This window comes from Bos grunniens, chromosome 20, assembly GCF_055505025.1.
Source record: "Bos grunniens cultivar Pamir isolate PY7600 chromosome 20, Bosgru_T2T1.0, whole genome shotgun sequence".
NCBI classification, from domain to species: domain Eukaryota; kingdom Metazoa; phylum Chordata; class Mammalia; order Artiodactyla; family Bovidae; genus Bos; species Bos grunniens.
Genome location: NC_141184.1, coordinates 14,300,982 through 14,318,584, shown reverse-complemented (window position 1 = coordinate 14,318,584; position 17,603 = coordinate 14,300,982). Strand labels below are relative to the sequence as shown.

The 17,603-nt window shown below is 40.0% G+C and overlaps 1 protein-coding gene across 2 annotated transcripts in view; it reads right to left on the bottom strand.

The window, feature by feature from the left end:
* The window catches only part of FBXL7 (F-box and leucine rich repeat protein 7), a 465,369-nt gene that overhangs the window by 322,130 nt on the left and 125,636 nt on the right, over window positions 1–17,603 (bottom strand). For both annotated transcript variants that reach the window (XM_086362484.1, XM_086362485.1), the window contains exon 2: window positions 14,526–14,615. In XM_086362484.1, coding sequence (XP_086218610.1) covers window positions 14,526–14,615 — 90 coding nt within the window. The remainder of the gene's footprint in view (window positions 1–14,525; window positions 14,616–17,603) is intronic.

Here is a 17,603-nt window from a genome sequence, read left to right as displayed (position 1 = left end):
GCTTCAGTCGTGTCCGACTCTTGGCAACCCTATGGACTGTAGCCCGCCAGGCTCCTCTGTGCATGGGATTCTCCAGGCAAGAATACTGGAGTGGGTTGCCGTTTCCTCCTTCAGGGGATCTTCCCGACCCAGGGACTGAATCCGTGTCCCTTACGTCTCCTGCATTGGCAGGTGAGTTCTCACCGCTAGTGCCACCTGGGAAGCCCTTCAAACCTCTATCCTGACCTATTCCAATCCAGCGAAATAAAATATATGAGCTTAAGAGTTGGGGAAACAAAATACAGTTTGCAAAAGATAATCTGAGGTCAAGGTTGGTTCCAGGATAATTTTTTTTAAAAAAAGGAAAGAACAGTACTATTTTCTTTTTTAGGAATGGTTTTTCTAACATTTTCTTCATAACAAGTCAGTGAATCCAAAAAAATATGAGGATGTTTGTTAACTGGCCAATTCAGCCATATTTTGTGCCAATAAAATGAAACTTACTTCTCCAATTTCTTCAGTTAAAGAACCACAGGCTCTAATTTGGTACCTTGAGATGTCAGTAATGAAGAATTGAAACAATTCAAATGTGTTGAGGTTAAAAGAGATTAAAAATGGATTTGGAGGGGGGAAAAGAACATATTTTCCTCTTCCCTTAAAATTGAGGTTGCACGGAGGGGTATTGAATAGCCCCAGGATACTTAGATTTCTAAGTTTATTTCATTTGCTGATCTAAAATGTTAAAAAAATTTTTTTCTGAGAAAAACTGGTTGTTTATAGACCTACTATTCAGACCACTTAAACTTTTGGTTTAAAATATTAAAACACACATGAAAACATAGAAACTAGACGTATCTTCTGTTCCATCTTTCTTCCGACATGCCTATTCTGCTTTTAAAAAGTTGTCTGTCCCTTTAACACAAAAGGTAACTAAAAACAAATCGATGGCAAATATTCCCATGATATGCCTCGTTATCCTAAGCAATAGTATTATTCTTTTTTTCTAAAAAATAACTATGTTTCTCATATATTGGTTTTGCATGGCTTTTGCAGGTACAGTCTTTAAGACTCTAGTTGGAAAGTTAGTCAAGAGGGCTATTCCTTCTTAAAATCTTGAATAACAACCCAGTTATTCATTCAATAAATACTTATCAAATATTTATTATATGCTAAATACTGTGGCGGAGAAGGCAATGGCACCCCACTCCAGTGCTCTTGCCTGGAGAATCCCATGGACAGAGGGGCCTGGTGGGCTGCAGTCCATGGGGTCGTGAAGGGTTGGACATGACTGAGCGACTTCACTTTCACTTTTCACTTTTCACTTTCATGCATTGGAGAAGGAGATAGCAACCCACTCCAGTGTTCTTGCCTGGAGAATCCCAGGGATGGGGCAGCCTGGTGGGCTGCCATCTATGGGGTTGCACAGAGTCGGACACGACTGAAGCGACTAGCAGCAGCAGCAAATACTGTGGCAGCCATGGGGTATATAACTGGATGAAATACAGTTCTTTCGTCAAAGAAGTTCAAGCTAGTGCAAGAATGAGACCATGGAGCCATGCACTGACGCACACATACGGCTGATATCTTGACTGAACTGTGGCCTACTACTTGTTGCTACTGCAGAGCATGCATATATGAGCACATCTAGAGATCTGAAGGGCACTTCCAACAGAGGTTATAAGTTTGGATGCTGAGTAGCAGAAAATCTTAAGATAAAAAGAATTTTATCTTAAGATTTTTATACTAAGTCATATATATGACTATATATATATGTCCTTTTGTATGAAATTTCATTTGTATACATATATATATATACACACACATATATAGTGCAGGAATTTACAATATACAATATTATAAATTAGTAGCATTTATATGTACTGTTACCTTAAGAAATACTTTTACCCCTACTCTAACTTGACTAAATGTGAGCCCACAGCAGCAGGAACCTAGATTCCTAAATTTACATCTTGAATATATTTCTCCACTAAAAGGACCCAGGCTGTTTGGGGAGCATGACTTATTCTTTATTCTGGGCAGAAAAAAAAAAAGAAAATACAATGTATCTGGACCATTCTTTTATGGCCAGAAAGCAAGGATGGTTTTATAGCATGAAGGACAGTGCTAGATGGGCAAAGGAGATGCTTAAAGGTTTGGTTTTCTCACAGAAGTTGTGAAAGCCAAAGATCAAAAAGTGAATGGCAATTATTAGTAATCAGAACAAAGTGAGTTTGCAATTAGACTCAAAAGAGTAAAGGTAATACAAATTGCATAGTTACTATAAATTCTATAAAATACTGTAATGTACAATAGAAGATCAACAAAATAGGATACTTAAATTTGAGCTGATTGAAATAGTAATGGAGGGTTCACTGATGGATTCTTCAGAAGTTGGCTTTGGCCATATCTGTGTAAGTTAGGCTACAAAGAAGGCAAGTGAACAGTCTCAAAAGTGAGTCCTTCTCTGACTCCTATAGGAAATCTACTCCATCCAAGCCTTTGGTGAGCTTGGGAAAGACTGACTAGAGATTTTCAGGGACATAGGACAGTGTCACTTTGGGCACCAGTGCCCGACAAGTGGAATCTCTGGAATTGCTGGAATCACTCCCCAGCTACACTGTTTCTTCTTCTTCCCATCATCCTTCTCTTCCCTCTCCTGGAGGCCCCCTCTGTCTCCCTCCTTCGAAGCCCAGAATCTGTCTACTGCTCAGACGAATCTAGTTTTCTAAAGACCACATGGGGAAACTCACATAAATAGACACATGCAGCTACTCAGAAGCGCAAACCTCCCCCAGTGTACCATGGTCCATCCCTGCTGGAAGGCAGTCCTAGTTATAAACAGCAGAAAACTCCTAGCTACATTTCCAATTAATAACTGTGTTACTATTCCACTTCCCACAGACCACACTCCTTGTTACAATTTTTCAATCACCTCTTAATGATCACAAATAATTTCTAAATTACTTGTATATCATTCCCTCCAAAATGTGGATTTTCTATGTTTTTTTTAAGAATACATACAATGTAAAGGAATGTCCTTTACACACTTGAGTGCTTTTCTCTCACTATTTGTTAATCAGCCTAACAGCCTTGGGAAGTCAGGGACTTCCTGAGGCAGTTAGTTTATCCTCAGGAAGTTATTTCCTGGTCAAAAAGGAAGTAAACAGACATGTTAACCTGACTTTTAAGGTCAGATTCTGTCCATGACTGTAAAGGGCAAATATTTCCAACATCAGGATATTTGTCCTAAAGCGTTGGTTCCCAACCTCCTCCCTATTCCTTCTTTGCCTTAGATGAGCTCAGAAATTGGTCCTGTAGTGTGAAACCCTCCAAACAACCCACACAAACCTGGGGGGTGCACAGTGGCAGAGAATGAGAGCCTGTTTGTCACTGACAACTCCAACTGCGTGGGCTCCACAGAAAACCCAGTACAAAGAATACATAGCCACTCCATAATTAATTGTTTTAGTGAAAGACTGGATGCTCGAAGCAGATGGTAAAGAATCTGCCTGCAATGAGGGGACCCAGGTTCGATCCCTGGGTCAGGAAGATCCCCTGGAGAAGGGAATGGCTACCCACTCCAGTATTCTTGCCTGGAGAATTCCTTGGACAGAGGACCCTGGTGGGCTACAAGTCCATGGGGTCACAAAAAGTTAGACACGATTAAGCAAATAACACTTTCACTTTCAATGCAGCCAGAGAAGTCTGTTTAGATGCCTCCACTTTTCTCTACATGAGCCCAGACAGATTTTCCCAAACTCTTCACACTCTTACATACTGTGCTATATCACCTTCTCCATCCTCCACCTTATACACACACAGCAAAAGCTAAGCCCCAGGCTACCAGGACACCTTGTCCAGCTCCTCCCAGCTACTGCATTTCTTCAGATTACCTGTTGGGACACAACCCCATACTACCCAAGTTACTATTTAACTGCTCCTAATTGCTTATTTCTGCCAGCAACTGTGAAGGCTATGGAAGCAGTGGATCTTGTCATAAAATTGAACTCCTTAGGGAATCAAATAACTAACAGCAATATTGGAAAGGGTAATCATTATGGCATTAGAGGATGATGAGGATTCAAGAGCTGCAGGTAGGATGCTCCATTTGAATCCATTAAATTAAACCCAAAATTCATTTTGGAAATTCTTCAGGTGGAAGAAAACACATCTAAGGGTAGCAACTGTTCTCTGTGCTACCAGTTTGTAATTAACATTTTGTAGACCCAGTCAGGGAGAAGGCAATGACACCCCATTCCAGTTCTCTTGCCTGGAAAATCCCATGGACGGAGGAGCCTGGTAGGCTGCAGTCCATGGGGTCTCTAGGAGTCGGACACGACTGAGCGACTTCACTTTCACTTTTCACTTTCATGCATTGGAGGAGGAAATGGAAACCAACTCCAGTGTTCTTGCCTGGAGAATCCCAGGGACGGCGGAGCCTGGTGGGCTGCCGTCTATGAGGTTGCAGAGTCGGACACAACTAAAGCGACTTAGCAGCAGCAGCAGCAGCAGCAGCAGCAGACCCAGTCAGAGTTGAAACAAATGTATTTGAACCTAGATTCCATCCTTGCATAAATTCTCATCTAGTGAAACTACTGAAATCACTGATAAACATCTTAGGAATGAATCTAAGCTTTTATTGCATAGATACCTAGTTGTAACTTAGATGAACCAGAATGCCTATAGTTGAAATAAACTGATTACTTGAGTGCTATTTTGCAAATGACAAAACGTAGGTGAAGGAAATAAACATAGAATAGTTTCGGACATGGCATTAAAATATTGTCCATCCTAAAGGAAATCAGTCCTGAATATTCATTGGAAGCTCAAGATCATACTTTGGCCCCCTGATGCCAAGAACTGACTCACTGGAAAAGACCCTAATGCTGGGAAAATATTGAGGGTGGGAGGAGAAGGGAATGACAGAGGATGAGATGGCTGGATGGCATCACCGACTCAATGGACATGACTTTGAGTAAACTCTGGGAACTGGTGATGGAGAGGGAGGCCTGGCGTGCTGCAGTCCATGGAGTCACAGAGTCAGACACAACTGAGAGACCGAACCGAACTGAACTTTTTTTTTCTTTCTTTCTCTTAACTCTACATAAAGGCACTGAGAAACTCTGGATGTCTCAATTAAGTATTACTTTTAAATGTCCTTAAACACACACACACTAATACAGAAGCCTAGTTTCCTTCTGAGACTATTACATGACATTTTTGCCATTCTGGGTAATTCATTTGGGAAGATAACTCCCTCAAAAAATTAAACTTAGTTCTTGAGTCTGAGACAGTATTTATAATTTCAGTGTACATTTCTAGGCTATACATAACCATTTTCTGCATACTGAACTGATGAGCTTTCCTCTATTTAAACTAATCCTCAGATGAAAATGTGACTTCCTTATTAAATTGGGCACATTGAGTCTATAAAAGGTTCAGCTCACTCGGTATAATTGGTGCCGTTTTTCAAACGTCACCTAACTTCCAATTAAGCAGTAGCTTCAACAATAAAGGAAAGTTGATCAGGAAGCAGTAAGTTGCTAATTTAATTACCAAAATGCATTAAGCCTCAAGAACTAAAGTCTTGCAAAGCATTCCTAAATGACCCTAAAATTATCAGAGGTAGTTAAGTTTAAAATTTAATTTGTAAAGGCAAAACAAATTCTATAATAATTGGTTATCACCTTCCTTATACACCAAACAAAAGCTCCTAAAAACCATTTCTGATTTTGGAATCTCCCTCCCCATAAGGTCCCCCATCTTACCTTCCAATTTGGATAAATGTCAATTTATAACTATTTTAAATGAGATTTGGGGACTTCCCTGATGGTCCAGTGCTTAAGATTCTGCGCTTCCACTGTAGAAGGTGCAAGTCCAATCTCTGGTTGGGGAACTAAGATCCCATATACCTCATGACCAAAAAACCCCAACAAACCAAAAAAACAAACCCTGATGACTAAGGAAGCAGCTCTGAATGTAAACCTCTGAATGCAAACCTTCAGTCCTCTTACATATGAGAGAGAAATAAAATTTATATATATATATATATTTTTAGAAAAACAGTTTTATTTTATTTTACTTTTTACTTTTTTTCTTTTTTTAATTTAATTTAATTTTTTAAATTTTATTTTATTTTATTTTTTAACTTTACAATATTGTATTGGTTTTACCATATATCAACATGAATCCACCACAGGTATACATGTGTTCCCCATCCCAAACCCTCCTCACTCCTCCCTCCCCGTACCATCCCTCATTGGAGGCTAATTACTTTACAATATTGTATTGGTTTTGCCATACATCAACATGAATCCACCACGGGTGTACATGTGTTCCCCATGCTGAAACCCCCTCCCACCTCCCTCCCCATCCAATTCCTCTGGGTCTTCCCAGTGCACCAGCCCCGAGCATCCTGTATCATGCATCAAACCTGGACTGGCGATTTGTTTCATATATGATAATATACATGTTTCAATGCCATTCTCCCAAATCATCCCACCCTTGCCCCCTCCCATAGAGTCCAAAAGACTGTCCTATACATCTGTGTCTCTTTTGCTGTCTCACATACAGGGTTATCATTACCATTTTTCTAAATTCCATATATATGCATTAGTATACTGTATTGATGTTTTTCTTTCTGGCTTAACTTCACTCTGTATAATAGGCTCCAGTCTTATCCACCTCATTTGAACTGATTCAAATGTATTCTTTTTAATGGCTGAGTAATACTCCATTGTGTATATGTACCACAGCTTTCTTATCCATTCATCTGCTGATGGACATCTAGGCTGCTTCCATGTCCTGGCTATTATAAACAGTGCTGCGATGAACACTGGGGTACACGTGTCTCTTTCAATTCTGGTTTCCTCACTGTGTATACCCAGCAGTGGGATTGCTGGGTCGTATGGCAGTTCTATTTCCAGTTTTCTAAGGAATCTCCACACTGTTCTCCATAGTGGCTGTACTAGTTTGCATTCTCACCAACAGTGTAAGAGGGTTCCCTTTTTTCCACACCCTCTCCAGCATTTATTGTTTGTAGACTTTTTGATCGCAGCCATTCTGACTGGCGTGAAATGGTACCTCATAGTGGTTTTGATTTGCATTTCTCTGATAATGAGTGATATTGAGCATCTTTTCATGTGTTTGTTAGCCATTTGTATGTCTTCTTTGGAGAAATGTCTATTTAGTTCTTTGGCCCATTTTTTGATTGGGTTGTTTATTTTTCTGGAATTGAGCTGTAGGAGTTGCTTGTATATTATTGAGATTAATTCTTTGTCAATTGCTTCATTTGCTATTATTTTCTCCCATTCTGAAGGCTGTCTTTTCACCTTGCTTATAGTTTCCTTTGTTGTGCAGAAGCTTTTAATTTTAATTAGGTCCCATTTGTTTACTTTCGCTTTTATTTCCAAAATTCTGGCAGGTGGGTCACAGAGGATCCTGCGATGATTTATGTTGGAGAGTGTTTTGCCTATGTTCTCCTCTAGGAGAACCTTCATAGCATCTCTGAATGCAAACCTTCAGTACTCTTACATATCAGAGAGAAATAAAGTTTATATGTTTTTTTTTTAAAGATTTCTTCAATGTCATTTTCTTTCTCCAGTTCTTTATAGTCCTCTTCCTATGTTATCACTCTGCTTCTCTTGTGTCACAGATAGAATTTCATTCAACTATAATAGACTGCTTCATGGTACATTTCCAGTCTTCCAAGGCACATGGTCTAAGATTGATATCTACCACTTGTGTGCATTTCCAATTTAAGAATAATTCCCTGGCTTAGTTTTAAGGGAAAAACAAGCAATACGACTATCCAGTACTTTAATATTACATACACTATAGACCCTATATCAAGATTAACTTACATATCAGTTTCAAACCCTAACTCTGTCTGGTGAAGTCTGTTAGGGCACAGTTATGGTTACCGGAAAACTAAAACTTCAACAGTGCAATATAAAAGCAGCTTGGAATGTTTGACTTTTGCTTTCTATAACTGAGGATTTGAAGTCAATTTCTAGACTATACATGAACCAGCAAAGTGTTTCCATGTATAAGACCGGCGATTGAGACACGATTATGAGCTGGCTTTTGAAAAGGTACTTCTCATAAGTACTTTCAAAATACACTTCGATATAAACTTATAACAATGATTAGTATGAAATTGTCAGTACTTTATCATGGCTTGTACAAAATAAGCATTAACAATAAATGTTAGCAATCAGGCTGGAAGATTATCTTTGCTACTTACTAGTTTTACCTGACTTTGGGCCTCCCTGATTCTTTCCCAGTCTCCCTGTTTTCATCTACCAAATGGAAACATTTACGCCTACTTCACAAGAGAAGCAGCATGACGAAAACAAAGTTGAATGCAACAGTGTTCATGAAAGTACTAGTAAGAGCCTGAAATAAGTGTCCCCAAAATGTTCATTGAATTTGTTGGATAGTCAAAAAGGCTTTTTGAGAAACAGAATCTACCTTGAGTTAAAAGCTTCATCCTTTTCTTCCTGAATGATTCGTGTGAATGTTGTCTGAGGAACACATTCAAGTAAAAAGAAGATAATATAAAGAAGACAAAGAGAATAAAAACAAAGCCAGATGCCTGGACATTTTCAAAATAAGTCTATTTAGAATTGGTTTAATTCGGGCACTGAAAACATGAGAACCTGGAAATATATAAATAAACTGGTGGTTTTAGGGTTGCAGAAAGAATATCACCACCAATTCTTTATAAATTAACTCATTTCAGATGGTTAAGATGAAACATTTTTAAGTGAACTTTTTTCAGGGAGTTAAAGGGACAATTTCACAAAGTAATGTTATACGAATCTTTTTTTTTTCTTTTATTTAAATAATTTAAAACCAAATATCAAAATGAATCCACCACAGGTATACATGTGTTCCCCATCCTGAACCCTCCTCCCTCCTCCCTCCCCATACCATCCCTCTGGGTTGTCCCAGTGCACCAGCCCCAAGCATCCAGCATCGTGCATTGAACCTGGACTGGCATCTCATTTCATCTTTTGAAGGCTGTTTTATAATCATGAGCTGACGTAAAGGGAGTGTTTACATCTCCAGAAGTGAATGTACTCAAGTAGGTTGAAATCCTTTTACTATTCGAAGCAGCTACTCCCTGATCTACTGGGGCTCCACCACCTTTCTCAAACTCTTCTAAACACCTTGCCTCAGCTCTACAACAAGCTGACAACAGGCAGCAAGAGAACAGGCAGAAAAACGAGAGTTAAATTGCTTCATGCTCCAAAGGCCACAGCGTTTTTACAGGTTATGCTTTTTTCTAATTGGAACATCTTTCACCAAAACATGACTGTGTCTGACTCCTACTTGACAATGTATTAGGTGTGTAATCTTGAGCCGTTACTTTGTCAACAAAGGTCTTTCTAGTCAAGGCTATGGTTTTTCCAGTGGTCATGTATGGATGTGAGAGTTGGACTATAAAGAAAGCTGAGCACAGAAGAATTGATGCTTTTGAACTGTGGTGTTGGAGAAGACTCTTGAGAGTCCCTTGGACTGCAAGGAGATCCAATCTGTCCATCCTAAAGGAGATTAGTCCTGGGTGTTCATTGGAAGGACTGATGTTGAAGTTGAAACTCCAATACTTTTGCCACCTGATGCGAAGAGCCGACTCATTGGAAAAGACCCTGATGCTGGGAAAGACTGAGGGCAGAAGGAGAAGGGGATGACAGAGGATGAGATGGTTGGATGGCATCACTGACTTAATGGACATGAGTTTGAGTAAACTCCAGGAGTTGGTGATGGACAGGAAAGCCTGGAATGCTGCAGTCCATGGGGTCGCAGAGTCGGACACGACTGAGCGACTGAATTCAGCTGAACTTGAGTAAGTCTCTTCATTTCTCTGGGTCACAGGTATTTCTTTGTAAAATGACTATATTAGATCAGAAAATTGCCAAGGCTTTTTGTAGCTCTAAAAATTCTCTGATTCCATGGTTGTCTGGCTTGAAAACCAACACATATAAACAGCCATCACACTGATAAATTGTGTTGTTAGGGAGTTCAATACCTGAACTTGAACATGATTAAAAAGCAGCTGAATGAAGCTGACTTCTCAGCAGCTAACTGCATTTGGTCTTTAAACTAGATATTTCATTTTTCCCCAGATCAAGGGAAGGCAAAGTCTTTGAGATATCATCCTTAAAGCCACACCCTCATCCCCCTCTGCATCCCATTCCAAGAAAGAAGCCCAACCTCAGCTTCCTATTTCTAGGAAGCTTCTTCATGATCTAAAGTCAATTGATTCTGCTCACAGCTGAATGTGATTTCAAAGACCTGCAGGTCAAAGGCCATCCTTTCCTATACAAGAGAAAACATTCTGTGGATGAGATAGACTGAAAAACATGGAAGAGAAAGAATAATAACACAACTGGAAAGAATTAAGCTTCAGCTTCGCTAGAGGTGAAGAATCTGCCTGCAATGCAGGAAACCCAGGTTCAGTCTCTGGTTCGGGAAGATCCCCTGGAGCAGGGAATGGCTACCCACTGCAGAATTCTTGCCTGGAAAATCCCATGGATAGAGAAGCTGGGAGGCTACAGTCCATAGGGTCACAAAAAGTCAACACAACTGAATGACTTTCAGTTTCAGTTATTTCAGTTAGGATGTTCGAATGGAGATTTTGTTGGGGAAAAAATAAATGGAAAGTCTCTAGCTTTCTACACTTGAACCCAAACACCTTACAGTGTCAGGAAATCAGGAACTTAAACTGTTACAAGAAATATAACAGGTCTTACAGAAAGCTTATACCTTATCAGAGAGAAAACTCTGCAGGCTGTTAATTCCTTGGAAGAGGTGTGGCTTTAGAGCCACAAAATTAAAATTCATAAAAGTTTTGCATGAGACTCTCGAACAGAACATTACATCAGGTAAACTATCATTCTCTTTTGGATTAAAGTCAAATTGTATCACCATCTCGGGACCATCTTCCTAGGGGTACAGTCTTATGACCCCGATTATGACCCAAAGTGAATCTTAAGTTGTAACTTGAGATAGATAGCAAAGCTATATAAGTCCTTAGCAAAGAAACTGACCTAGCAGTGAATAAACGTGATGCCTCAACTGTTAGGACTGGGTGCCAAACTGTTTCAAACCTGAGATGAGATTGGTCCTGACTGTCCAAGAAAAGCTAAAAAATAAATTAATCAATTAAAAGATTGGGAAATCTGTGGGTCTGTAATACCTCATATCTTCCAGAGCTTCGTGTGAGAATATGCAGGTACCATGATGGGTCCACTCTGACTGGGCACCACAGGCTGGGCCATGAGCCCTGCTGGTTCAGGGATTTGTTATGATGGATTTCAGGCCAGTTCTGGCCCCAAGGCATCTCAGGAGAAGCTTTCAGCCACAACTTGGCACTTTGTACGGCCAAGACTCAGCCTCTCACCACTGTGTATGACCTCCTCTCAGAGTTGGAAGCCAGCACATGAAAAGAACACTTTGTGATGGATTAGATTGGGGTCTGAAGGTCAGGCAGCAGCTCCCCCAAACCCATCTTCACATGTTTAAATCAATAAGTTCTAGTACATTTACTGAGCTATGTAACTATTGGTATCACCACAATCCAATTTTAGATAACTGTCATCTCCCCAAAAGGATCCCTCATGCCTGCTGACAGCTAATCGCCATTCCCACCGCCGGCCCCAGGTCAGTGTGTATGCTGTGTGTCCTTCTCTTCCCCCCACTCCCAGGCCCTCAGTTTATTTCCCAGTATACACTGAACAGAGGGGTCACCCACGTTTCCCGGCAAAAGACAGTGTCTATACCATCAGCCATCTTGTAGAGGCTGGACACAAATGCATACATGTAGGTACCCACACACATGCACATACACACATGCACACGCGAGCACACACACACACACACACACACTACCCAGGGAATGATGTCACACCCTCCCCATCCAGCCCATCAGGGAGAAGCCCAACACTGATCCAGAATGCTTCCAACTCAGCTATTACAGGGATGGCCACAGTTTTCCAAAGCTACAGGAAACCTGAATATTATCCTCCATGATAGACACCATGTTTAGAAATCAGTATCACTCAGACTCTTAAACTGAGGATCCTTGCTGTGCTTCCTGAAGACGATATCCTTGAATTCAAAGGAGAAAAACCATAAGAGGGTCAAAGAACTGAAGAAAATAACCATAATCAAACAGCTTCGGAAAAACCAGGCAACCACATACTCAATTTTTTTTTTTAAATGTAACCAGATTTTTTTTTTAAACTTTACAATATTGTATTAGTTTTGCCAAATATCAAGATGAATCTGCCACAGGTATACCTGTGTTCCCCATCCTGAACCCTCCTCCCTCCTCCCTCCCCATACCCTCCTATCAAAGGTTAAATATAGTTCTAGTAAAGTGTAGAAAGAGAATCAAAGGAGCATTTTCAATGTGCTCTTCTGAAGCGCGTGTAAGAAATCAACGTCCACCTTTTGTTTTCTTTTGTCGTGTGTTGCAGAGAGAGGTTACCTAGGCATTTTCTGGTAGGAAGAAACCGACATGCAAACAGGTAAATCCACCTTGTGGAGGTCAGAGAATGTGACGCTCTGATCACTTATTCTGAGAAGTGGACCTGGGCTCTGTCATCTGTAAACTGAGGAAATGGGCACTGGCTATTACGCTTCCATCTTGAAAAACCAGACCCATAGTATGAGGCCATTCTGTGGCAAACAACCCTGAAACACACTTTAATGTAACTAATATCCACATCAAATTCATTTTGTAATATTTAAAATTTTTCACTGATGGAAAAACAGCAGCAAAAAGGATTCAAGCAAATAAACAGCAAAACAGCACATTCTTTTAAATTTTTTTCAGATAGAAAAAAATGGATAGTATCTTTCATAAGGATGAAGTGCATCCATTTAAGACTTCAGAAAAAAATTTCATACCAATTTAGCCCAGTTGCTAAAAATTCTGTTTCATATGAATATCACAGTTTCTTGTTTTCCTCTCCTGAAAATGCATTGTGACCAAAATGTATAAAACATTGGCTGAGCGTACACCAAAAGCATCTTCCTAAGAAAAAGGCAAAATAGAAATGAAAAATTTGAATCCCTATAGTTTATTTTGAAGCATAAAAAGCAGACATTTTTTAAATGCTTGAAATCCCACAGTCCCAACCTTGGCAACATAGCTCATATATTCTTGCATTTTCTACTTCTGAAACAGAGAAAAAAGAAGAGAACTTAAATCCATTGGCTAGAATCAATTTACCTGCTTCGTACATTACCTTAACTGAATTTCAAAAATAATCTAATCCCCACATTTGAATTAACAGGCAGAAAATTAAGTTTGGACTGCTACTTGATTCTTTACTGCATTAAGAAGAACACACCAATCTGTTTGCCATACACTAGGGTAAAACAATGCTAAGGCATTAAACACAAGGGAATACAGTCCAGTTGTAAAATATATTTATCCATCAGTCTGGGGATAATTAACTCAGAGAAGTTAACTTTTATATGAAACACACCAAGTCAAAGAATACCCAAAGAAGACACACAACAGAAGTAAACCATCATCATTAATGTAAAAAATGTAGTGCAGATCAAGGACAATCTAACAGCTTAAATGACCAACACCAGGCTACGAGTACACTTTCTGATATTATAAACAGCAGAAATTAAGCTTCTGAAACAAGGACTGGAAACGCATTTCCACAACACCCTGTACACGTCAGGAAAGTAGGCTCCATATAGTGTCATGAGGAATCAGCTGACACCCCACGAGTCTTTCATTACAAACAGCATTCATGTCTTTCACAGACCTTCATTCAACTATTCATTTAGAAAGAATTCTTCTTCAAAAAAGAAGCCGTTTAATTGTGTGTTTCATATTAACATAAAAGGGGTTGAGTCCTAATTGGGTCAACTTTTTACCAAATAACTACTACAGAATCAATTATTTCCACACTCAAACAAATAAGTATAACTGAAAAGCTTCTCAACTATTGGGAAGCAGTTAAATTCCAACACGTGTTACTACATATAATCAAATTCTTCATCAAGAACACCAATGCAACCCATCTTTGTTCTGACAAGCAGGAATTCTCACTTAATTTTTTAAAGAATCAAACAAACCTCTTCTCCTACTCCCCATTATTGGGGACTGGTTCAGGTTCTACAAATCACACAACCATGACCTTCCCATTATCAAAATCCCAAATTCCAGGTGTGCTTATTTCCAAAGTTCTTGCAGGAACTTTCAACTAGAGCAAAAGGATTTTACAATCATGTTTCCCATACTGAAAAACAAGACATCATTCATAAACATTCCCAAAAGTCAGCTTATTATACTTTGACAAAATAACAGCATTTACCTTAAACTGCACCAAAACAACTTTAGTAGACATTGACAACAATGCAATAAAAGAGAAAGCCTTGGCCTTCCCATTTTTGAAAATCCCATATGCTCCCACTCAGCAGAACAGATCTGAGACTCACACATTTTATGTGTCTTCCAAATACAGCCAGCACTGTGACGAGAGCACAAGAGATAATGAAGACCAGATGCCTACCTTCGCTGGTAGCCACATTCTTCTGGGCTTGGGTCGGCGTGTGATCTGTACTTGAGCTCACGTCGGATGAGATGCTTGAGCTGCCTTTGCCTAGAGAAAACAAAAACGAGGAGCTTTTGAATTTTGTCATTTCAGAACTGGACTGTGCCTTCCACTCCATCTCACACCAAGCCATATCACTCGTTTCCAAGAAAGGAGCCATAACACTAAGAATGAAGTTTATTAGTTTTCTGGCCTCATGCATTAAATATCTTTGGGGAAATATCTGACCCATGCCATTACAGAGCTAAAGCCCTATTATAATATGGCTTGACTATCAACTCAGGCGATTATAAGGTATCGTCAAACATGATAACGTAATATAGTTTTGGCATATACGTGAATAAGAGAGTGCGAGTGAGAGACACATCTACAGTATTAATTTTTTCTTTCCAACTATAAATTATACATTTTCTGGTAAAGGACAAAAAGCAAATCTAGGAATGAGGCATCATCCAAGGGGCAAGAGCCTGCTGGCTCCAAACAGCTGCATTGCCTTAAAAAAAACAAATTCCCTAATTTAATGGGTTCTTCGTTAAAACAAACAAAAAACCTGCTTTGTTCTTCTAATGCAGGGCTTCTTAAATGGGGATGCCTCCTCCTCAAGTGGACATCTGGCAATGACTGGTTTCGTTTTTAATTGTCACAGTGGGGGAAGGTGTGCTGCTGGCATCTGGTGGGTAGAGGCCAGGGAAGCTGCTCAATGTCTTACAATGTGCATGACAGCACCCCACAGTTTTAAAAAAATAATCCAGACCAGAGCATCAGCTGGGCTGAACTTGAGAAATCCTGGCCTAAATAACCTAACCTCAGCTGACAACTGACTTTCTGCTCTTCTAACTTTAAATCTGAACATATGCCAATACATTAATACTGCTGAACATTTTGTCTTTCAATCATGTCTGACTCTTTGAGACCCCATGGACTATAGCCCACCAGGCTCTTCTGTCCACAGCATTCTCGAGGCAAGAATACTGGAGTGGGTAGCCATTTCCTTCTCCAGGAGATCTTCCCGACCCAGGGATCGAGCCTGGGTCTCCTGCACTGCAGGTAGACTCTTTACCATTTGAGCCCCCAGGGAATGAAAGTCTACAAATAGGACACACACCGTATAAGGAGGGAGGTGCCAGTGACCACTGGGCAGATTCTGAGATGATCTCCATGGTACCTGCTGCAGACTGAATGGCTGTTCCCAAATCTCATGTCTTAAAAGTTAATCTCCAGTATGATGGTTTTAGGAGGTGATTATAGTATTTGGAGGTGATTAGATCATGACAGTGGAGCCCTCATGAGTGTGATTAGTGCCCTTATTGAAGAGACCCCAGAGTGCCCCCTGTCCTTTTATCATGTAGGGTTACAGGGAAAAGATGGCCATCTATGAACCAGGAAGCAGCTCCTCACCAGACCTTGATATCAGACTTTTCAACCTCCAGAACTGTGAGAATTAAATATCTGTCACCCAGTCTATGGTATTTTGTTGTAAGCAGCCTGAACAGGCTAAGCCAGTGCCCATGCCCTTGGTAATCTGCTCCCCTTGTGTGTGGACAGAATTTGCAATTTGTTACTAAGCAATAGGACATGGCAATGGTGAGAGGGTTTTGCAGATGTAATTAAATTTCCTATAGCATTGACTTTAATCAAAAGGGTGATTATCCTGGGTGGGCCTGACCTAAATACCTAAGTAAACCCTTTTATAGAGCCTAGAGGAGGGAGACTCTTCCTCCTTGTCTTGAAGATGCAAACCATCATGCATGCTACAGCTGCAAGGAGAAATTCTACCAACCCTACATGAGCCTGGAAGAAGATCCAACTTCAGATGAGAAAGCCGACCAGGCCAACATCTTGATGACAGCTTTGCAAGATCCTGAACAAAAGATCCAGCTGACCCAAGCCAAGAATTCTGAGCCAAGGAAACAGTGAAAGAATAGATATATCTTGTGATAAACTTTGCTAAATTCATGGTAATCTGTTATGTGGCAATAGAAAACTAAAACAATGACCAGTCAATGACATCCCAAATGAACTCTTTTCGTGCCACAAATTATGATCTAGATTCTTACACACAGCTGAGAAACACTGTTTTCAAATAGTCTTCTCTGCACAGTGGTACATAACCCAATTGGGTGGAGGGAGTTTACAGTCTATGAAAGGACAATGTAGAAAAGCACAAATGGGCTTGCGCTGAAAGAGCTTCAGGATTTTGTTTGCTAATATTGAGGGCAATGGAGGAATCCAAGTTCATTGGTGATATCACCTGAGCAGGGAATTCAAATGGCTGTTGCTTCTTCTTGTCACTGCACATCGCTCATTATGACTTATCGCTCTGAAACAATTCTGTCATTCCCGTCTTTGCCCATTTCACATGCAGGTGGAGAAGCACACAGCAGTTTCTCTTGGAGACCAATGCCTTGACCTCTGCAGAAAGCTATACCGAGAACACAGGAGTACCAGGCAAAGTGCTCAGTTCAGCGACCATCACACCTATCAGTCACTCTGTCCTGTATCCATCATGGCTGCCAGCTTCTCGTGCAATTGGAGTGATCCGCTCTTTTGAATGTTTCAAGTACTATGTCTGGAGTCTCTGGCTTCAAAACCCTGCTCTACCATTTCCAAGCCACATACATATCCATGAACAAGTCACTCAAACTAAATCTTGTTTCATCTCCTGGTATGTGAAGATGGAAACCTCTTGCACTTTATGCAAATGGGTGTCATGGTGCCCAGGCTTTGGTGTGTGTATCAGTCAGGTTTCTCCAGAGAAACAGAACTGATAGATGTGTAAATATCTCCCACTAGGATACATGTCAGGATCAGGGGAAATTATAGAATTATTTCTATCATATATATATATGGGATTTTCATATATTCATATATATGAGATACTGAGTTGACCAAAAAGTTCATTTGGATTTTTCCATTACCTCATATAAATATTGGCCAATCCAATATTTATACATATATATATATGACACATATATATTAAAAATATACATTATAAAATATCTACACATATAATATACTATATATAGATACAGAGTC